Here is a 24,292-nt window from a genome sequence, read left to right on the forward strand (position 1 = left end):
CTATGACCCATCTTGAGTTCATTTTTGTATATGGTATGAGGGAAGGGGTCTGCATTTTTTTGATCCTCACCCAAAGACGTGTTTTTATTGATTTCAGAAAGAGAGAGAGAGAGAGATGAATGTGAGAACCATCTATCGGATGCTTCCTATATGTACCCTGACCAGGAATGGAACCTGCAACCTCGGTATGTTCCCTGACTTGGGATCAAACCTGCAACCTTTTGCTGCATGGGATAACACGCTAACCAACTGAGCCACCTGGCCAGGGCTGGGCGTTTTGTTTTTTTAAATATATAAACACCTAGTTGTTCAAGCACCACTTGTTGATAAAACTATCCTTTCCCCACTAAATATTGAATTGTGTCGGAACACTTGTTGAAAATCAGCTGACCATAATGACATGAGTTTGTTTCAGGACTCTCTATTGTCTTTCACTGATCTATACTTCAATCTTCACATCAATATTATACTACCTTAATTACTGTAAAAATGTCTTTTTAAAAAGCTTTAAAATGTCTTGAAATTGGATAGTGTAAAACCAGTCCTAACTTTGTTCTTCCTGACAATTGTTTTGGCTATTCTACATCCTTTGCATTTCTATATAAATTTTAGGATGAGCTGGTCAGTTTCTACAAATAAGCCTGTTAGGATTTTACTAGGAATTGCATTGAATCTATAGATCAATTAGAGGAGATCTAATTGATCTCCTTAATCTTAACAATATTAAGTCTCCCAATTCATAAGCATGGCATATACCTTCCATTTATTTAGGTTTTCTTTCATTTCTCTTGGAACTGTTTAGTAGTATTTCAGTGTGTATGTGTGTTTCAAAAAAAGTATCCCTAAAAGCATTGTAGATTATCTACAGCAGATTTAATCTGGAAATTAATATATATTACCTATTCAAACATTTAATTTTGTAATTAGGGCAACACCTAGAATTTCTAGTGCCCCCCACCATGTGTTGCCAGCAGTAGTTTTAAAAAGTCCAATTCATATCATCAAAATTATTTATTACTGCTGAGAATACATTTTGCACAAGAGGGTTTCTGAGGCAGGAAAGAAGTCCACAGTCACAGGAAGAGGTCCATATTTCCTTATTTTGCATGTGAACTAAACAAAAGTTTTGGACATCTCAGTGACATATTTAATTTGAATAGTTCTGACTAAGAACTGCTGCTCATCCTCTCACACAAGGAACAGATTCCCACCCCATCCTGGGTAATAATAGCAACAATCACTTCTGTAATGCTTACTGTATGTTAGGCACCCGTCTAAGCACTTTAAAGAAACGAAGTCATTTAATCTTAATAACAGCTCTGAGAGGTAGGGAATATTATCCCTATTTTACACAAGGAGAAACTCAAGTCCAGAGAAATAACTTGTCCAAGGTCACATAGCTAGCTGGTTAAGGAGTGGAGCCAGAACAGGAACCTAGGCAGTCCAGTTTGCAGAACCCATTCTCTTAACTACTCTGAAGACTAAAAGAGCAGAGCATTTCATGTAAAAGTATTTTCAGACCTCAGCTTGCAGTAATGGAAGGCTAGCTCATTCAGATCAATCCTCCCAGACAACTGGAAAGGCTGAACAAAATATTTAAAAAATCTAATCACACACATCACAGTTGACAAAGAGTGAGGAATCACCACAACGCAAAGAAAGCAGAAGTCAGAGCAGTAAGCCACATTTGGAGCTCCTCTTATTGCAAGTGACACTTGCCGATTCTGGACAAGATGGCTAGAAGGCTGGTCAGCGTTTCTGCTAGTTTCCTAAGACTAGGGGAACAAAAGTTAAGAGTTCAAGGCTGTCAAGAGTGAGAGTCCCAGCAAAACTCTCAGGATTGGATTCAGATCCTCAAAAGCTGCCTGCCAGGAATAAGGGTGAACGAGAAATATACCGAAACTTCCATTACTCCAAGAATACCCAGGGTCTTATTTTTGCGGTAGATGGCAATGGTCGTGCAAGAATTCAGGAAGGAGCCTAAGAGCTGCAGAAAGTGCTTCAGGAAGATCAGTTGTGAGATGCAGTGTTGCTGCTTTCTGCAAACAGACAGGATTTGCCAAAAGCTATGGCCATTGGTCAGATGACGGACAAATTAGGTCTTCAGCCTCTTGGTAACAGAACATAGTATGTTCAAGCCACTCGTGCTACACAAGGAGCTGGTCTGTGTGAGGGACCTGCCTGGCTGTTAGATGAGCTTTCAAAATGCTAAATGAAACCGGGTGTCTAACCAAGGACATGTTTGACATGAGTGGTCTAGATGTGTTACAACAAAATTAGTTTGCATCTTGGTTATTAAACAGTATCTGGGACTGGTTTAGGCAGAAGATTACACTGTTTAAACTTATTTTTTGTCAATTATTGTTTACCAAGTATAATGTTTCACCTTAACAATATGTTTGGTTTTAAAGAATTCTCCTTAACTTGGGGGAAAAAAAGGGTCTTTTTAATTTTACTTCTTTTAAGCCTAAATGCCTGGACTTGGACATTGTCACACTTTTAAATAAATTTGTTTTGAATATTTTTGAACCCATAACAAATAATGTTTTAAAGTAATGCTCTTGCTGCCCTGGCTGGTGTGGCTCAGCAGATTGAGCGCCAGCCTGGGAACTGGAAGGTCGCTGGTTCAATTTCCCGTGAGGGCACATGCCTGGGTTGCAGGCCATGTCCCCAGCTGGAGATGTGCAAGAGACAACCGACTGATGTATCTCTTGTACACTGATTATTTCTGTCCCTCCATTTCTCCCTCCCTTCTCCTCTCTGAAAGTGAATTCTTTAAATCTTTTTTAAAAAGTTATTCCCTTGCTACTTTACTGACACCTTTATCATTCCTGGGACAGTCTGTTGATTAAAAAAAAAATGTAGCATTCCATTTGTGTTTCGTTTTCTGTTTTGCCAAAAAGATCTTCTATTACTGCTTGTACCAGCCAGGGAAATGTTCCAAAACTCTATTGGGATCTCTTGCACTGAGGGACTTTTTTTCCCCCATTATTGACTCCTGGCTTACACTAGCCAAGCTCTCCTTGGTGTGATTTGGATTTGATAGCTAATTAGTTCTATGCTGGCAGCAAAGAGTTCATACTGAGATTATTTTTAATACCCAACAAATTGTCTTTCTTTATATTATATGTTTTTTTATGTTTCAGGTTGCTTTTGGTATTAGCCTGACTCTTTGCTGCTTATGTTTTACTGTTTATTTGTGAGCATATCTTCATTAAGAGGTTTTTTTTTTTAAGATTTTATTTATTTTTAGAAAGAGGGAAAGGGAAGGAGAAAGAGAGGGAGAAAAACATCAGTGTGTCGTTGCCTCTTGCATGCCCCCTATTGGGTACCTGGCCTGCAAGCCAGGCATATGCCCTGACTGGGAATCGAACCGATGACCCTTTGGTTCACAGGCCCAAGCTCAATCTACAGAGCTAAACCAGCCAGGGCAATTATTAAGAATTTTTGAAAAATTCATCAAACTCAACTGAATAAGTTTTCTTCATAACCCATTTGTCATTACTCCTAATAAAATGACAAAATATGTTTAAAAGACAAACAGTTTGAACTAATTATATATAAAAATATTGCTATAGTATGCAGTTAAATTGTGTTTAGAGAGAGGTTTATAGATTTAAGTAGATATATTAGTAAGAAGAAAGGCTGGATACTAATGGGTTAAATATCTATATAAGATATAGGAACTACAAAGTAATAAAATAGGGCCAGAAGAACTTGAAGGGAGTCATGCAGAGCAGAGAGGAACGGACCAGAAAACAAACAGCAGAGAGGAACAACAAAGCCAGGGCTCCGTTCTTTGCAACTAATAAAAGGGACAGATCCCAAGGGAATCCGATCGAAGAAAATAATAGGTAGCCAGTGTTAGAAAGTAAAAAGTGGATATTATAGCTAATCCCACAAACAGTAACAAGGTAATAAGAGGATTTTACGAAATCTTTCTGCCAATAAATTTGAGAAATTTTATGAGATAAATATCTAGAAAAATACAATTCACTACAGCAACACAAGAAATAAGAAATTTAAATAATTATGGGATGGTTAAGGAAATTGAATTTATAATTGAACTATTAAACTGAAGAAATAAAATTTGTAATGAGAATCCTTCTCAATCAGATGGCTTTGTCAGCAAATTCCACCAGTTGTTTAAGGCAGAAATCATTTTAATTTTACACAAGCTATTCCAGAGAATAAAATAAAAGGGGCTCACTCCTTGTTTTATGAAGCCAACAACAAAGGAAAAGTACAGAACAAAAATATAAGAAAAGAAGGAAGCGACCACAATTAGTGTCAGAACAGTGGTTACCTCTGGACAAGAGGGAAGAAGCTGTGATTGGTGCAGGGCAGTGAGCGGGGTCCTTGGGGGCTGGCAATGCTGTTGCTTGACCTCAGTGGTAGTCTCCACTCATTTGCTTTATAATAAACCATTAAGATGCACATTTCTGTTTTTTACACTTTGCTGTATATGTATTAAATTCATAATAAAAACTTTATCAATTTAAATTTATGGAACTAGTGTCAATTAATAAGAGGATGGAATAAATATTTGTTGACTCTCATTCTTAGATTTCAGTTGTTTTCTAGGCTCTATCTTTACTCACTCTAACAGATTTACAACTTCCATATATTCAAGATTATCTTTTAGAAATTAATCTAAATAGCTTCCAAATTCTGTTAACATACATTAAACTGGAATCAACAGTTATCATTACATTTTTCTCACAAAGACAGCTATTCTTGAATATTCTATACTTCCTAACATGGGACATTGTTTTTAAAATGCAAAATTTAATCTTGGGTGATAACACAAAGATTAACCAATAATCTGTATGTCTGCAAGGTGCATAATATAAAGACAAATGATACGGGTACAGTTTCATCCGAGACCCAAAAAAACATCAACTCAGCCGTTTTTACGGGAACTTCCACATCTGCGGCCTGTCACTGACTATTTTAATCTATTCGTTTCAGTCTTTGTCTACTCGGCCCCAGCTCAAAACCCAGGCATGTGTTTAGGTGTAAACAACTTTCACTGTAATAGGAAATTTAATCTAGTAATCAGGAATATGAATGATCTTTTATTAGGGTCAAGTCATTTTATTTATTCTCTATAACCACAGTGGAGGGAACAGCCAAGTGAACGCATTTCTAATTCTATTTTGATGCAGTTACAAACCCTATAGTGAACTACTGCTGCTCCTACCGACCTTTCCAAATGCCTCTGAACATCTCCTTTAAGGTGAATAATCAGCTTCAAAATACAGTGGACTAAAACAGTTCTGACTCAAATTATGAAGACCCAAACTTTGGTCTGGATACAGTCATCAATCTGATAAACTTAAATAAAAGTAGTATTGTTATTATAAAATTTCTCACTTTTGGAACATGAGGATTAAATTCCACAGCTCTATGAATTGCTTCCACAGCATTCATTTCTGCTGTGCTTAACCCTCTTCTTGAGGCTGTTTCTGGAGAGAATCTGTAAGAAAACCACAAAAATGAAGAAATGAATATTTAAAAATACATGGTTATTGATCATAATTTAATCAGAGTTTTCTGGTGAAGCCAAATAACTACTAATCAAATTATAGCCTTTGGTCCAATATATAAAGAAAGTAGCATAAGAAATGGAAACCTTCAAATTTAGGTAGTGAAAGACTTCAGGAGAAGTCCATTGAAAGCACACTTTAAAGATAATGAAATATGAAAGGCTACATAGGGATTTCAGAGGATCTCACGAAATAGAAATACAGTCTTATCAAATGTTCATGAAAAGGAAACAGACTGCAAATACTCCATTCTAATTCATATCTAGAAGAGTAATCTAAGGTGAAAAAATATGGTCGCCTTTTGGTTGGTTTCTGAATATGTTATCTGTGAAATTTGTTAAAGTCACAATTACAAAGAACACAGAATAATTCAGAGTTATAATCTCAGAGCAGATAACATGAAACTTATTTCCCTACCACACATCTTATCATTATCATCATAGCTGCTATGTACTATATATAGTGTCTTCCTAGCATTGTTTTAGGCATTTAATGCAGACCTAATCCTCATAGAACCCACACTATTCTTACTCTTATTCTGCAGATGAGGAAGAGACTCAAACTGATTAACGTGCCCAAAGATCCACACCTGGAATGCAGTACACTTGAATTTGAGCCCAGGTTTACTTTAGCTCTAAAAACCTTGCCCTTTCCACTACACATAGTAAGAAACCACAGAAACCCAAAAGTTTTATTGAGAAGGAAGTAGGAAGGAACACAAGCATTGTTTTAAGTCAGTGGAGAGAAAACATAATAGTGAGCTTAGCAGTCTTTCTAAGTTATTGTAGTTCCTATAACTGCTTACTTATCTGAAACAGTCCTTGTCTTCAATAGTGCTGCTGTATAACAGATTGTTGCTGACTTTGGAAGGCTTATATCTGTAATGATAATTTTCATTTTAAGAATAACAAAAATATCTAGACAATTTTTAATAAACATAATTTCATAGGACAAATTCAGCAGATACGACATAGAACTAGAAGCACACAGACATGTAGTGGTAGGACCTGAGCTTGAATCTTGAGTCTACTCTTTTACTACGTATGCATCCTTGAACCAGCAGCAACACTGTTTTTGGTGTTGATGTTGCACTGTAATTCAGAAGTCAGTGTAAAAGTTTAATGCATGTAGTTAAGCTGGAAAATGTTAGTGAAACGGGAGTGGGCTTTGTTTTTCTAGTAGCAACTTCTTTGACCTTCAGTTTTTTCTTCTCAAAATAGAAAAATAGTACTTTTCTGGCAGAGATTAAATTAAATTATGTCTGTGAAAACCCTCAGCACGATGGTGAAAAGTACTCAACAAGTGCTTACAGTAATCTGCCTTCAACAACACTATTCAGGGAAAAGGCATAGTATAGTGAGAACTATTATGTAAAGACTCCACCTACTCACAGAGAAAAACTAAGATTAGAAAAAACAAGAGGGATATTTAACAGTAGTTAAATCCAGGTGATAGAACCGTGGGTGGTTTTCATTCTTTCTATAATTTTGTATTTTCTACATTTTCTTAAATGACAATTTGCTTAAAATTAAAATTTAAATCTGGAACTATAATAAAATTAATTATATAAATCTTTTCCCAAAGGATGCTCAAAATAGCCCTGACTGGTACAGCTCAGTGGATGGAGCACTGGCCTGCCAACAGAAAGGTCATTGGTTTGATTTCCAGTTGAAGGAAACCATCGACAAAACAAAAAGGCAACCAAGTGAATGGGAGAAGATAATTGCAGAGGATATCTCTGATAAGGGGTTAATACCCAAAATATATAAAGACAACTTAACATTAAAAAATCCAATTAAAAAATGGGCAGAGGACCTGAACAGACATTTCTCCAAAGAGGACATACAGACGGACAACAAACACATAAAAAAATGCTCAGCATCACTAATAATCAGCAAAATACAAATCAAAACCACAACACGATATCAGTTCACACCTGTCAGAATGACTATTTATTGTCAAAAAGACAACAAAGAATATGTATTGGAGAGAACGCAGAACCAAAAAGCACCCTTGCACATTCTTGGTGGGACTGTAAACTGGTGCAGCCATCATGAAAAACAGTAGGACGGTTCCTCAAAAAATTAAAAGTGGAACTACATGTGACCCAGCAATCCCACTTCTGGGTGTTTATTTGAAGAAATCAAAAACACAAATTCAAAAAATATGCTCCCCTATGTTTGCTGCAGCATTATTTACAAGAGTCAAGTATGGAAGCAACCTAAGTGTCCATTGATAGACTACTGGATAAAGAAGATGCCATACATCTAGACACTGAAATATTATTCGGCCATAAAAAGGAATGAAATCTTGTCATTTGCTACAACATGGATGGAACTAGAGGGCATCATGCTAAGTGAAATAAGGCAGGGAGAGAAAGACAAATACTATATGATTTCACTTATATGAAAAATGAAATAAATGAACAAACAAAAAAAACAGAAACAAACCTATAGATACAGAGAACAAACTGATAATTGCCAGGTGGGAGGGGAATGGGCCAAAAAGGTGAAGGGGATTAACCAGTACAAACTGCTGGTTATAAAATTAGTCACAGAGGTGTGAAATACAGCATAGCAAACATAGTCAGATGGGTACTAGCCTTATCATGGCGATTACTTCATAAGGAATATAAATGCCTAGTCAACATGTTATACACCTGAAACTAATTTAATATTGTATGTCAACTATAATTTTAAAGGTAAATGAAAAAATAATGCCCAAAATAATGTCATTAGGAGAGTAAGGCCACAGAATTCCCTTGAAGTTTTTTAGATTCTAAAGTTATACTGGCAAACAGAGAACTAAAGTAAATTGCTTTTAACTTCAGAATTCCAGAATGATAAAAACTGGGGACCCATAAAAATAACTGAAAACGCCGAGAAGCATATCAAAGTTGTTAGTTTAATTTTACTTTTAATGAATCAGGTCCTTTCTGATGTTTTATATTTGGTTCCTAAGCTTGTTCATCATAAGTATCATAAGCAGGCCTCACATCTGATAAGTTACATATGGAAAGGATTTTTCATAAATTTCTCCATGATCCCACACTATTCTGAATCATTTCCTAAGAATTCCAGATGTTTAAAAGAAATAAACTTCTCTTTCCAAGTGTAACACATTTCAAACCTTCCTAGTCACGGGGATTCCCAAGCTAATGTGTAGAAACTTACAAATGGACAAGTGTAAATAAATGACTGATACATTCTCTTAGAGTGAAGATATCACCAGAAACATCACACCAGTTAGGACTGCAGCTTGGGTTTAATAGCTGACCTCTCACTCAGAATGAGGAGAAAGGCTGTCTCATAAAAATTCTCCCAACTTTCTGTGTTAAATTTGCCCTGTTATAGCATAATAATAAAAATAGCCAATATATCGACTTCTTACTATTGGAAGCCTGGTAAACAAAGAAATGGATACCTGAATTTAAGTTCAAGCTTGCCACTTCCTGGCTGGAAGACCTTACCCACTTACTTAACCTTCTTCAACTCCAGTGTCCTTACTTACTAACTGGAGATAGTAAAAATACTTGTCCTATGGCTCACATGATTATTGTAAATATCAGACTAGATAAATTATACTTTGTAACTCAAAAGCATTGTAAAAATGTTATTCTGAATTACTCTTATACATCTGCTAAGCAACTTCTGTTAGCCTTCCCTGACACTCCAAAACAAACGAGGTACCATCCTACATGCACAGCACGCCATGCTTTTCCCATTATCTCCCCTAACACACCATGCTTCAGTACAACTTCTATTCATCTGTGTGTCTGCTCCACTGAACTGCAGATCCTAAGAGAACTAAGTCCATGTCTTTTTGTTCACACTGTGTGCCAAGTCCCTCACTCATATCAAGAGCTCAATAAACAAATCTTGACAGAAGAAAAGTTCCTCCTTGCAGGCTTTCGCTTCCAAAATTCCTGATAATGAAGATTCTTTTTAAAAATTATTTAAAAATTCATTAGAGTGACAGCGGTTAATAAAATGATACAGGTTTCAAGTGTACAACTCTATGATACATCATACGTATATTACTCTGTGTGTTTACCACAAGTCAAACCCCCTTCCATCACCATGTATTTGATCCTCCTTTATCCTTTACTACCTCCCTCCCGGCAACCACCACAGTATTGTCTGTGTCTATGATTTTTGTATGTTTGTCTTGTTTGTTCATTTGTTACTTTCAGTTTTATATCCCACATACGAGTAAAATCATATGGTTCTTGATTTTTTCCATCTTATTTCACTTACTAAGATATTTTCAAGAGATTTAGAAGCTTCTTTTAAAAAAATTTTTGTATTAGTTTCAGCATAGTGGTTACAATCACATACTTTACAAAGTGTTTCCCCCAATACGTCCAATACACATTTGCCACCATACACAGTTATTACAATTTAATTGACTGTATTTCCTCTGCTGTACTTTACATCCTCATGAGCATTTGGTGCAGTAGTACCAATTCGTACTTCTTTTTTTTAAGATTTTATTTATTTATTTTTAGAGAGAGGGGAAAAAGGGGGAGAAACGTTGATCAGTTGCCTCTCGCATGTCCCCAATGGGAGACCTGGCCCACAACTCAGGCACGTGCCCTAATTGGGAATCGAACCGGCAGCCCTTTGGTTCTCAGGCCAGTGCTCAATGCACTGAGCCATACCAGCCAGGGACTGACTTGTACTTGTTAATCCCTTCATCTTTTTCACCCACTCCCCCAACCTCCTTCCCCTCAGATAGACAAACCATCAGTCTGTTTTGTATATCTATGAGTCTGTTTCAATTTTGTTGATTTATTGTTCCTTAGATTCCACATATAAGTGAAATCATATGGTATTTATCTTTTCTGACTGACTTCTCTTAATATAATACCATCTAGTTCCATCTGTACTGTCGCAAATGGCAAGATTTCAATCTTTTTTAGGGTTGAATAATAGTCCATTGTATATACTTGTCTGTACCACAGCTTTTTTTTTTAAAATAAATCATGAATTTTTTAAAAGATTTTATTTATTTATTTTTAGAGAGGGAAGGGAGGGAGAAAGAGAGAGAGAGAGAGAGAGAGAGAGAGAGAGAAACATCAATGTGCGGTTGCTGGGGGCTGTGGCCTGCAACCCAGGCATGTGCCCTGACTGGGAATCGAACCTGCGATGCTTTGGTTCACAGCCCGGTACCACAGCTTTTTTATCCACTAATCTATTGATCAGAACATGGGTTGCTTCCATATCTTGGCTATTGTAAACAATGCTGCAATGAATATACAGGGATGCATATATTCTTTCAAATTGTATTTTGATTTCATACAATTTGGATATATATACCCAAATTGGATATATACCCAAAGTTAGAATCCCTGGGTCATAAGGAATTCCCATTTTTAATTTTTTGAGGAACCACCATACTGTTTTCCAGTGGCTACAGCAATCTGCATTCCCACCAACAGTGCAGAAGGGTTCCCTTTTCTCCACATCCTCACTAACACTTTTTGCTTGTTGATTTGTTGATGATAGCCATTTTGACAGATGTGAGGTGGTATCTCATTGTGAGTTTTTTGTTTATTTTTTAGAGAGAGAGGAAGGGAAGGAGAAAGAGAAGGAGAGAAACATCAATATGTGGTTGCCTCTCACAGGCCCCAAGTTGGGGACCTGGCCTGCAACCCAGGCATGTGCCCTGACTGGGTATCGAACCAGTGACTCTTTGGTTCATAGACCCGTGCTCAATCCACTGAGCTACACCAGCCAGGGTCATTGTGGTTTTAATTTGCATCCCTTAGAAGACTTTTAACAGCAATCTGTACCAATGGATTCCAAATATTGACTGGTAAGAATGGTAAGAGAAAATCACAGAAATACTAGAATAGGATCACACTTATAATTATATAATTTAAAAAATACTTTAACCATGCTATCAACTAAGACAATATCACTTACCATCATATTTTGCTAAGACTGCCTGAACATCTGCATAGGCCTGTAATTCTAAAAGTGATTCTAGGAGATTTTCATGGATGTTCAACATGGTAAAAGGAGGAAATTCTTTCATCAACTGTATATTAAAAGGAAAAAGAAATTAAAATCATAACACAGAAACTCAATGGAGCTGAATCAAATTTATTAAAGTAGAAATTCTTTTTTTCTTAATAAAACTGTGGAGACTCAACCCTTAACAAATGTATGCATATTAAATACATATCTTTTCATAAAGACCACCAGTTAAAAAAGTGATTTTACATTAAAATAATTGGCAACTCAAACCACATTTTAGGTTTTTTGAAGAATATGAAGGTCCAGTCATCAAATTCACTTACATCTCTCATTATTTTTACTGCTTCTCTTATTCTTCCTAATTTTCTTGCACACATTGCCAATCTTCTTTTAATGTATACCAGTACATTAGTATCTCTCCCTATTTAAAAAAAAATGACACAACTATCATTTTCATATCATGATTTGCTATTAACATATCCATTAATTTTATGCTTACTCTGGAAGGTTTAATTAAAATTAAATTGTGTCAGCCTGGTTGGTGTGGCTCAGTGGACTGAGAGCTGGACTGTGAATTAAATTGTGTCAGAATGATAAAGTATTAATTATTGTTGTATCTGAGTGAGGAACATTGAACAGGCATTCATTATACTGCTCTATTTGTGTATATGTTTGAAGTTGTTTTTTTTTAAGATTTTATTTATTTATTTTTAGAGAGGGAAGGTAGGGATAAAGAAAGAAAGAGAGAGAGAGAGACATCAATGTGCGGTTGCTGGGGGCCATGGCCTGCAACCCAGGTATGTGGCCTGACTGGGAATCAAACCTGCGATGCTTTGGTTCGCAGCCTGCACTCAATCCGCTGAGCTACGCCAGCCAGGGCTGAAGTTTTTTTATATTAAAAGTATACACATACACACACGGAATTACTTTTACCTCTAATAATAAGTGATCTGAGAATAGTAAAGATACAAAGTAATCAGTGTATACTTGATAAATGCATTTTAATATTAACATAAAAGAAACATACATTAACAGGAAGAAAAAACATTAACCTATCATTTTAAGTTTCTGTATAAACAATATACTATTTTAATATTCTCTATTGTTTTAATGACAAAATATTTCCAAAACAAAATTTCCATGGCTAGCGCAAACTTTTGCTCAATAGCTAGAACTAATAAATATAGAAAAAGCTAACAAATATTTCTGTAACTATCTTATAACCATGTTTGAGATTATACAAGGACAAATGGCATAACTTTTTTACAGATGCAGTTTTGTTAGTTCCAGGCTGTAAAATTATATATTCCCACGATTGTGTGTTACAACATCATACATTAATGAAACAATCTGTATACATCAATATTTAGTTTAGAGAGGAAACTACCCAAATTTTAATTTCCACAAATAAAAGATTTAGAACTTAACTGCTAGCAAATAATGTATTATATAAACATATTTCAATTTACTGCCCACTATCTGCCAAAATCATGAAACTAAAACTCTCTGGCCACAAAAAAATCACAGGAAGCAGCAGTACTACAGATCCTAACATATTTGGTAAAAGTGTTTGAATCATAGCTGAGAGAATATCCCTATGAGTGGAAAGAAAGGGCCTCAGTTGCTGCGGCCCATACGATCTCAAACGCACCAGAAGAAAATCAACCAAAGAATGGATCCATGCCAAGTACCAGGTTGGGTTTTGTGCTAAAGGGGCCACTCCTGGCACTGCATGGAGATACACACAGCTTGAAGAGCTAACCAGATGATGCTCCCCTACTATTGTTTGGGGTTAGGCTGAGGACGAAGGTTAATAGCCGGTTATCATTACGGGAAGGCTCTCGTGGCTCTTCCCGAGTTGTGCTTCTCCAATGACCAGCCCAGTTCTCACATGAAATAAATTACTATTAAGTCTTACAGCAGCACATCTCTCAACAACCAGAGCAGATCTGTTCTATAAGCATTCTCTAGCTAATACATTTTTCTGTATTGTTGGCTTATAGATATTATGACTAGATTAATTATCTCTCAGGAAAAGAAGCTAACCTTAAGTATTAAGTTTATTATCGCTGTTTTGTTGTTTTGTGTTTTAAACATAAAAGAGCTGTCTGCAGGGACTGGAAGGTAACAACCAGTTCCAATTTGCTTACTCAGTTGGGCTTCATGCTGAGGACTTTGGTGCTGGCACTGCTGTGACCGCCTGTAAATAGTCTCTCCTGCCTTGAGCGCCTGTCTGAACAGCCTTTCGGCATCCACAATCGTCGTTGCTTCTTCCTCGGCCAGTAGTACGTAAGCAGTGGCACAGCTATGAAGAAAGCAAGCAGGACAATTTTAAGTAAAACAGCAAGGCACTTATTTTCTCTTCGGTATGTCCCACTGCTCTACATCACATTTCCCTAGCTTTCCCTATACTTTCCATCTCTCAAAGAATAAAAACAGCTTCACTCAATATTTTAATTTACTAGGGACATATTGGTATATTCTTTATGTCTTGTTTCCACAATTTTTCTCCTTTCCTATCTTCATTCTCCTCTCTTTGCTCTCCATTCTCTGATCCTTTGTCCTATATTTTCCTTTTGTGGCAGAGAGAGGAAAGAAAAGATACATGTGTATAAAGAATTATCTGAAAAGTAGTTCAAAAGGACTATGCACTCTAGCGGTCATGCCTGCTCTCAGCCACTGTATACTTTTTAACATCTGTCTCGTGGATAGAGAGGGGTAGGAGAGGGTGACAATTAGGAAGAAAGTCTCACGGCTAACGAGGCGCCTTTGCCGTGCGCCCCGGAATCACACCGCAGCACTAGACCTCTTCCCCCGCACTGCGGGTTCCCTCCTCGGGCTGCCCCTTGCCCTCGCGGCCTGCACCACAACGGCACTGCAACTGGGCCTGCCCTGGCCTGCGGTGGAGTCTCCCCTCCTACACGCCTGCTCTCACCTGTCACACCCAGGCTGACTTCCCGTTTCCTTGTCTTCACCCCGCTGCAACACAGCTTTCTCTTCACGTCCTTTAGGTCAAAAGCTGGCTAGTAAGATAAACTAACTTGTCCGAGGGCAAGAAAAGAGAAGCAGAAAGTTTCCTTTGTACCCCCAGAAACAACTCTTCTGGAGACAATGTCCTAGTTCTGACGATCTAAGCCCAGATTGTCCAGTATCGTGGTCACTGGTCACATGTACTCATTGAGCAGTTGGAATGTGTCTGGTCCAAAACAAGATGCACACCAGTCAGAGCATGGTGAGTGGAAAATGCACACTGAATTTTGAAGACTTAGAAGAATGTAAAATACTTCATTAACAATTTACTTTTAAGATTGAATATATGTTAACATATTTTAATATTTTGAATAGAGCTAAATAAAATGTATTACTCAAATTAATATCACCTGTTTCTTTTCACTTTTTAAATGTGGCTACCAGAAAATTTAAAGTTACATACGTGGTTTGCATTACAACAGGGGAGAAATTATTGGTAAAAGAACAAAGCGGCCACAAAACAAAAGTAATGGCGAGATAGCAATAAAAATATTGGGGACAAGACAGGTTTTTCAGATGTAGAAAATGCAAATCATACCATTTCAGCATCCTTCAACTAATACTCCAATTTGAAGTATATAATAATTTCACTAATCAACAGAAATGTCTTCATTATATAGTATTAAGTTAATCTAGCTGTCTATTCTAATGGTTTAATTATGTAGTTTCATAATAAATTTTGAAATCAGGAATTGAGTCCTCTTTGTTCTTCTTTTACAAGACTGTTTTGCCTATTTGAGGTCTCTTATAGTTCCATATGAATTTTAGGATCAGTTTGTCCTTTCTGCAAAAATAGCTATTAAAATTTTGATAAGGGTCACACTGAATTTATAGATCCACTCGAGGAGTACTACCATCTTAACAATAGTAAGTTTTCAATCTATGAACATGGAATGTCCTTCCATTTATTTAGATCTCCTTTAACTTCTTTCAACAATACTTTGTAGTTTTCAATGTAGAAGTTTTTTACCCCCTTGGTTAACTTTATTCTTCGGTATTTTAGTATTTTTTGATGTTATTGTAAGTGGAATTGTTTTCATTTCCTTTTAGACAGTTCATTGCTAAATGTATAGAAATACAACTTAATTTTATGTGATCTCACCTCCTGCAACTTTGTTGAACCCATTTAAAAGCTCTAATAGCTGTGTGTGTGTGGATTCTTTAACATATTCTACATGTTAAGATTATATCATCTGTGAATAAGATAGTTTTACTTCTTTTCCAATTTGGAAGCCATTTTCCCAGTTTCTTCTTGCCTAATTGCACTGGCTTGCCCCTGCAGTGCAAAGGCAAACATTCTTGCCTTATTCTTGATTTTAGATGAACAGTGTTCAGTCTTTTCTCATTAAAAATGTAGTTAGCTATGGGTTTTTCACAGGTCTTTTATTAGTTTGAAGACATTTCCTTCTATTCCTTGTGCTTTTTTAGTGTTTTTATCATAAAATGGTGTTGGATTTTTTCAAAACTCTTTTCTGCGTCAAGAGATGATCGTGTGGTTTTGTCCTTTGTTCTATTCATGTGGTGGCAGACATTGACTGATTTCTCACATGTTAAACCACCTTGCTCTCCTGAGATCAATCCCACTCGTTCATGGTATATAATCTTTTTTCATATGTTTCTGAATTTGATGTACTAGCATTTTGTTGAGGATTTTTGCATCTGTATTCATAACAAATATTAGTCTGTAGTTTTTGTTTCTTATGATATCTTTGTCTGGTCTTGGTACGAAGGTAATACTGGCCTTATAGAATGAGTTAGGGATTTCACTTATATGTGGAATCGAAAAAACAAAATAAATGAACAAGCAGAACAGAAACAGACTCATAGATACAGAGAATATTTTGACAGATGCCAGACAGAAGTGGGTTTGGGGGATGGGTGAAAAAGGTGAAGGGATTAAGAAGCACAAATTGGTGGTTACAGAATAGTCATGAGAATGTAAAGTACAGCATGGGGAATTTGTCAATAATATTATGATAACTATGTATGGTGCCAGATGGGTACTAGATTTATCAGGGTAATCATTTTGTAAGTTACAAAATTGTCTAATCACAGGGTAACACACCTAAAACTAATACTGCATGTCAACTGTAATTTAAAAATAAAAAATGTCTTTAAAACTTTTTTTAAAAGAATGAGTTAGGAAGATTTATGTCCTGTTCTATTTCTCTGAAGAGTTTGAGAAGACTGGTATTAATTCTTTAAGGGTTTGATAGAATTCACTAGTGATGTAATCTAGTTGTGAGCTTTCTTTGAAAGTTTTAAAATTACTCACTCACTCTCTTCACTCATTATAGGTCTATTCATATTTTGTAGTCCTTCTTGAGTCAGTATGGGTAGTTTGTGCATTTCTAGGAATTTGTTCATTTCATCCAAGCTATCTAATTTGTTGGCATACAACTGTTCACAGCATTCTCTTAAAGTCTTTCAAATTTCTGTAAGGTCAGAAGTAAAGTCCACCATTTCATTCTTGATTTTAGTATTCTGTCTTTTCTTTTTAATTAGTTAGTCTAGCTAAAAGTTTGTCAATTTTGTTGATCTTTTAAAAAACCAACCTTTGGTTTCACCAATTCCCTCTATTGTTTTTCTATTTTCTATTTTGTTTATCTCACACTAATCTTTATTACTTCCTTCCTTTTGCTTGGAGTTTAGTTGGCTCTTCATTTTCTATTTCCTTAAGGTATAAAGTTAAATTATTGATTTGAGAACTTTCATTTTTATTAATGTAGGCGTTTACAAATATAAATTTTCCTCCGAGCACTGCTTTGCTATATCTTATAAGTTTGGGTATGTTTACATTTAAGTAATTAGTAATAAGAAAGAACTTGTTTCTGCCATTTTCCTATTTGTTTTCTGTATGTCCTTTCCCCCAACTCATTTCCTGTATTCTGCCTTTTGTGTGTGTGTTAGATATTTTCTAGTACACCATTTTGATTTCCTTCTTATTTCTTTAACCATATGTTTTTAGTTATTTCCTAAGTGGTTAATAGTTAGAAAATCTAGTTTAAATGAATGCCAATTTAGTTTTAATATTATATAAAACTTTGCTCCTATATAGCTCTTCCCATGCCCTTTATGTTGTTACAGTCATAGGTTACATCTTTATAAACTCTATGTTCATCAACATAGACTTGTAATTATAGTTTACATGCTGTCTTTTAAGTCATATAGAAAAAAAAGAACTACAGCCCTGTCTGGTGTAGCTCAGTGGATTGAGTGCCGGCCTGTGAAAGAAAGGGTCACCAGTTCAATTCCCAGTCAGAGCACATGCCTGGGTTGCAGACCAGGTCCTCAGTAGGGGATGCACAAGAGGCAACCACACACTAATGTTTCTCTCCCTCTCTTTCCCTCTCTCTAAAAATAAATGTAAACTTTGAGATTTCCAGGTACCTGGGGGAGATTTTCAAAACCTTTATTTCCCAAAGTATCTCATTCAGCAGCCTTTCCTCCAAAGCTTTCTGATTTGTTTATTGTTTGCCCTGACTTTTATCCCTTGCCCCAGGCAGAAGTATCTGCCTTTAAACGTTGTAACAATTGCCCCCCAATGTTGCTGTGTCAGTGCTGAGAGAGTCAGCATTTAACCTAAAGGCAAGTCCCTTGAGCTACCAGACATTTTAGGTTGCTATAAGCTTTTGATTAGTTTCCAGAGTTTCAATAAAGTTGATTTACTACTTTTGGAATTTCCTACACTGCCATTTTTTGTTCCACCTTGGGAAGGTCTTCTTAATAAGGACACTATGTCTGGGGGGACAGAGAAGAAGCAGGCATATAGGGGACGATACCAAATATACATTATTCAGGAAGCATACCTTCATTAATTCCAATTAGGGCCATATTTTTACTCTTGGCATTTATTTAGTATTAGATTAATACTTACTGATCTGTCCCATTTAAATATTAAGTTGACTTATAATTTAACATTTTGTCTTTTTAAAACATAAAGTTGATACAAAGGCCTATAAAAATAAATGTTAACATGAAAAAATTAGTTAGAACTACATTTTATTATTTTGAATCTCAACTCATACCTCTAATCCCATTAACAACTAAAGTTCTCAGGGCTGAATGAATGCTTTAAATGAATGATTTTAATGAAAAACAAAATTAAAACAGGTGACATAGTATTTTAGTATTTTTTAACTGTCAAGTATTATCACCAATTAGATCAGCACTCTCCATTTTAAAAAGTGTATCTAGCATAATTTCTATTTAAAAGCATAGATCAATTGACAATTTCAGAAGCAAATACATATGTCAGTGAATACTGCAAATATTGTCTCTAGTATGATAAAAGAGAAAGGAGACTGCTAATGACTCCAAGTGTCTTAAGAACGGACAAAAGGAAACATTAAATCATTTGCCTGGGTTTCCTTCAAAATGAACTTATTTTCCATATATTTCAAACTTACTCATTGTTTAATTCTAAAGCTTGATAGGCTGCTTTGATTCGAGCTGGAGGATTTCTTTCCCTCCATGCCTTCTGCATAACTGTAGGAAAAATATTTAAAAAAGTAGATGAGATGGTAAACATAAATAACCTTATGCAAAACATATTAAGAATGAGCTAGGAGAGCAAACAAAGACTTAAATAACATGTACTTAAATGTAGAAAACAAGAAACTGGAGTGCTAGCTCACATTAACCTTATGAGAAATGTACGTTAAATTTGGAAACTTCACATGTAATAAAAATATATGGTTTTTCTGTTGTATTTAAATAACAATGCATAAGGCCCTGACTGGTGTGGCTAAGTCGACTGCGTGCAGGCCTGCAAACCAAAGGGTCACTGGTGTGATTCCCAGCCAGGGCACATGCCTGGGTTGTGGGCCAGGTCCCCAGTAGGGGACATGTGAAAGGCAACCACACATTGATATTTTTCTCCCTCTCTTTCCCCCTCCCTTCCCCTCTGTCTAAAAATAAAAAATAAATAAATAAATAAAAATTTTAAATGCATGAAGTACTTAATCAAATTAATTACATCGTTATTAAACACGAATATTTACACATCTAAGTGCATATTAAAATTGAGTTCGAGTGACATCAGATTATAATCAATATAAAATTCTAGTTCTTTATCATTTTGAAAAGGTTCTTTGGGACTTCTAGAAATATACAGAACACTTAAAAACAAAGACTTTGTCTAAGCAATGATTCAATCCAGGAAGAATGTTTGTGGATTTATATTTTGTATTAAAGGCAGAATGGGGGATTAATTTAGAATATAGTACGTTTATGGAAAATGCCAGTCTCTATCAAGAGTCAACAAAGGCCAGAATTAGAATCTAAAAGAACAATATTCGTTTTGCTACCTTTTACAGTATTGAACAAAATTTCACACTAAGTAAAGATTCTTAAAAATTAAATAATGTAGCTTCATGAAACTATCTGGCCTGTTTCAGGTTTGATAAGAAAAATAGAGAATCTATAAATGTTGCTTTTGGAACAAAACCTACAACTGTCCAGAAAGAATAATATGGAAAATGTTTGAATTTTCCTTTGGAAACAAAATATTAGTCTTGGCTTAGAAAATGAGACAATATATTCTATTTGTATAACAAAAATACATTTCTGAAATCAAACATGTCACCAGTTAGCTGACAGCTAATGCTTCCTGAACTTAACAAACTGATACACATCAGCACCCATCTGATAAGAACCAGGTAAAGAATAGCATTTTGCTGAAACATTAAAATATAACAAAATTTAGTATAACATTAGATGTCATTTTTGATGATGGGCTCTCTTCTATAAGTTACATGATATTCACAAGTCAAATTTTGACACTGAATCTTTACCAACATTTTAAATGGTTTGGTAGTCTAGTGTATTAAGGGTGTAGTATAATTTATTTAACCCATTGTCTTTTGATAATTAAGTTACACCAATTTTTTGCTAAATAGAAATACTGTGATAAACACAATTTAACAACTATCTTTGTATATCCAACCAAGAAGTAGAATGTTGTTTAAAATGTTTGCATCTTTTAAACGATTTTGAATGTGTACTCCAAAACTCCTCTCAGTAAAATTGCATTAATTTACTTTATTTCAGGCAGTATAGGAGAGTGACAATTTCCCTACTTCCTTACCAACACTGAATAATATCAATCTTTGTTAATACATAAAAACTATTCATTTGCATTTACATTTCTTTTATTTCTAGTAAGGTCTTCGAATCCACCTTTAAGCATCTTTTCTCATTCTTTTATTTTCAACTGCTCTATGCAGTCTTTCAACATTATTCCTCATAACCAGTGCAGCTCTAAGTCAAAGGGGAAATGAATTAAAGGAAGAAAATATATATTTCCTTCTAAAAAAAGGTGTAGAAATAATTTAAAGCAAAATACTGATTTAATATTCAACTGTATGCTTTAAGAGCTCTTGATATGCTTAAAAAATAACACAAGCAATTAGCAATTCAACCAAATTTATTTTCCAAGTTAAATAATATCCAACATGCTAACAAGCAGAAAAGACACTAACAAAATCTACTAATATACTAATTCCTGATGACAATAGTCAAAAGAAATTTGTTATATCACACAGATACACACATCTGTCTTTTCTGAATCTAAATCTACAGCTATAAATCATTACTTTCATGTGAGTGTCTGAAAAGATCAATATGGAACCAACAGTCCATTTCTGGATTATCATTCCCAGAGAAAGTCTGTCCTTGAGTTCAGTCTTTAGCTGGGATTTTGTGTACATGAACCTTTGCAAGGACCAAAATGGGATGCATGGTTTTAAAAGAACTAATTTCTAAAGCCTCAATTTTATATGACTCTTTCCTATAACTGATCTACCAGAAGAATGTTTCTCTGATTGGTCTATGCATCATGCAGGTTTTCCATTCTTTCCAACATCCGCTCTCCCATACCCCAAAAGACATAGTCCTTTCTCCTACTTTACAAAAGAAGACTTTTCACCCACCCTGAATCTTTCCAAGGTACACTGCTGTACAGGGTAAAAATTAAAAATCTCCAGGTGCCAAAGGGGCAATTCAAAGTTCAAGTTTGAGAACTGCCATTTTAAATGAAGTAAACTATAATAGAGATTCCACCCCTCACTTGTTTCTTTTAATCGTGATGCTCAGCTTTAGAATTAGAATACTCTGGCCTGCCCTGGCTGGTGTGTAGCTCAGTGGACTGAGCAAGGGCCTGTGAATCAAACAGTCGCCGGTTCAATTCCCAGTCAGGGCACATGCTTGGGTTGTGGGCCAGGTCCCCAGTGGTGGGCACATGAAAGGCAACCACACACTGATGTTTCTCTCTCTCTCTCCTTTTCTTCTCCTCTCTCTAAAAATAAATAAATAAAATATTTTTAAAAATAAATTAAAGTACAATTGACATACAATATTAGTTTCAGGTGTGTAACACAGTGAGATTTCACATTTACTTAAAAAAAAATATTCTGGCCCTTGGATGCACTTAATTCAGGTTTACTGTAGAGTGGGGAAGAAGTGATAATTCTTTTCATTTCCATTTATCACACCCTTCTCTCCTTACTATCAAAGAATGCATTGCTCATACAGGAATGTCCCCTCACAGTAAGGCAAAAGGGACATTAGTAAAAAATAATAAAGGCAGTGGAATTTTTTTTTTTGGCAGGTGCCAGGACCAAGGATCACTAACTGCCCAGGTACCAAAAAATTGTGCTTCTGAAATCGCTTGATGTCGATTCTGCATGTAGAGCAATCACATTGCCCTAAAGGTGCCACTCACAACAGAAGCCCTTTTTTTTGGAATTTTATTTTAGCTAAGAGATAACCTCTAGGCAAAGCTACAAGACTATCTTTCTATCTTACAATTAAATTCAGAAGAGAGATAGCTGTCATGGGAGGGCATGTTCACATGAACTGAAAAACAAAGTCCGACTTCATCAGAAAGTGAGTCTCACTTGGTTAATAGGACTGACCATGAGAACTCACCCAGCCAATCAGGCTATCTGGGGGATATTTTCCAAAGTTGAAAGAACCAAATATGTAGCTCAAACGATTTGACAAAAATATAATTAAAGTACATGATACCATTTAGAACATCATGGTCAAAGGAAATTAAAATTTCTAAAAATTTACACAAAAAATTTTGTTGTGGCAAAGCACATACATGTAAGAAGACTCTCAAACCTAAATAATTATATTAAAATCATATGAAGTATGGGATAGATATAAATTCCAGAATAAAAAGGACATACAAAATTTACTGTTAAAGAGTATCTGTTCATTTATTTTTCAATGCATAATGGTATATATTAAGTCATTACATTCTTTGAAATACAATTAAATATATGGTATTCTAGTTATTTATTTATTTATTATTTATTTATTTATTTTTCACCCAAGGACACACTTATTAATTTTTTAGAGAGAGGGGAAGGAAGAGAGAGAGAGAGGGAGAGAAACACTGATGTGAGAGAGAAACATCAATCGGTTGTGTCCCATACAAGCCCCAACCAGGGACCAAACTTGCAACCCAGACATGTGCCCTGACTGGGAATCAAACCCGTGACCTTTTGTTTTGCAGGACGACGCTCCAAGCAACTAAGCCACAAAGGCCATGGCCTAGCTTTATTTTTAGATGTCTATATTTATAATATATCAAAAACCATATTCTTTGGAATTATTTAACCTCGTGATAGCAACTTAAAAATATATGAAGGGATACACAGTTTTTCAAACTTCTCTTAGAAGGTATATGAATACAAATGTTTTAAGACCACAGCTTTATTGGATAGCCATGGTTACTATCTAGAAGTCCCCAATATCTGCAATTCTGCCCGTGAGGAGGTGAAACCTCAATTTCCAGAGTCACTTCAGTCCTTAAAGTTAACATACAAAACTGATTTTCCTCTGCTATTTCCCCAACACCTACACTTTCACCATTAATATAAACATTAAGCATATGAACATAAAGCAATTCCTTTTTCTCCTATTTACAATTAAATCATTTAATGTAACCATATCAAACATCCTTGGGTTTCTTGCTACCACTCACCTTTAGTATATTTAACCAGCAAAGAGATATCACAATGAACTCATGTAAATGCTAGAAAAATGGCTGTTTTTCAGACCCTTATTATTGGTGATTTTCTTCTGCCTACTGATGCAGTGAGTAACTGCAGCAATGTGGCATAACATAGTGGTTAACAGACAGACTTCAGTTTGAAACCCAGGGTTATCATTTAATAGCTAGATGACTTAGGCATGTTACTTGATTCCCTTTTGCCCGTGTTTCTTTATTTTTAAAATGAGGCTTATAATAGTACCTACCTCATAAAGTGAATGGGAAGATAAAATTAGTACATTTATATAAATTGCTTAGAACAGTGCTTGGTACATAATAAGTGCTCTACAAGTGTTAACTCTTCCTAGTGACATTGCTGAAGACACCTGTGACACCAACACCGCTCATTCATCACACTTTTATCAGAGAATAAATGTTAATAATCACAGAATGCAGGCGCTGTGCTGCATGACAGGGATTCAAAGATGATGAGAATATAGTACCTGCTTTCCAAAGTTTCACACCCTGTTAGGAAGGAGAAACATTAAAGCAACATGATAACATTATAATAAATAAACGTTTGTGGTTGAAAATTGTCTAGTTGAGATTTGGACTAAGTACTGGAGAACTGCGGAGAAGAAAGGAGATCCCAGAGAAGGCTTCCTAGAGAATGCAACTTTTAATTGGGATCCTGAAGGACAGAAACGGAAGGATAGATATGAAAGAAG

At 35.6% G+C, this 24,292-nt stretch overlaps 1 protein-coding gene and 1 non-coding gene across 7 annotated transcripts in view; both read right to left on the reverse strand.

Moving 5' to 3' along the window:
* Nucleotides 1–24,292, reverse strand: part of ST7L (suppression of tumorigenicity 7 like) — a 115,970-nt gene that overhangs the window by 77,294 nt on the left and 14,384 nt on the right. For all 6 annotated transcript variants that reach the window (XM_036015292.1, XM_036015295.1, XM_036015294.1 and 3 more), the window contains exons 6-11: nt 18,970–19,048; nt 13,681–13,835; nt 11,854–11,951; nt 11,477–11,591; nt 6,355–6,427; nt 5,377–5,479 (exon numbers count right to left, since the gene is read on the reverse strand). In XM_036015292.1, coding sequence (XP_035871185.1) covers nt 5,377–5,479; nt 6,355–6,427; nt 11,477–11,591; nt 11,854–11,951; nt 13,681–13,835; nt 18,970–19,048 — 623 coding nt within the window. The remainder of the gene's footprint in view (nt 1–5,376; nt 5,480–6,354; nt 6,428–11,476; nt 11,592–11,853; nt 11,952–13,680; nt 13,836–18,969; nt 19,049–24,292) is intronic.
* Nucleotides 22,166–22,299, reverse strand: LOC114489287. Its single transcript, XR_003683853.1, has one exon. It is a non-coding gene; the product is annotated as a U11 spliceosomal RNA (small nuclear RNA).

Source organism: Phyllostomus discolor, chromosome 14 (assembly GCF_004126475.2).
Source record: "Phyllostomus discolor isolate MPI-MPIP mPhyDis1 chromosome 14, mPhyDis1.pri.v3, whole genome shotgun sequence".
Lineage (NCBI taxonomy): Eukaryota > Metazoa > Chordata > Mammalia > Chiroptera > Phyllostomidae > Phyllostomus > Phyllostomus discolor.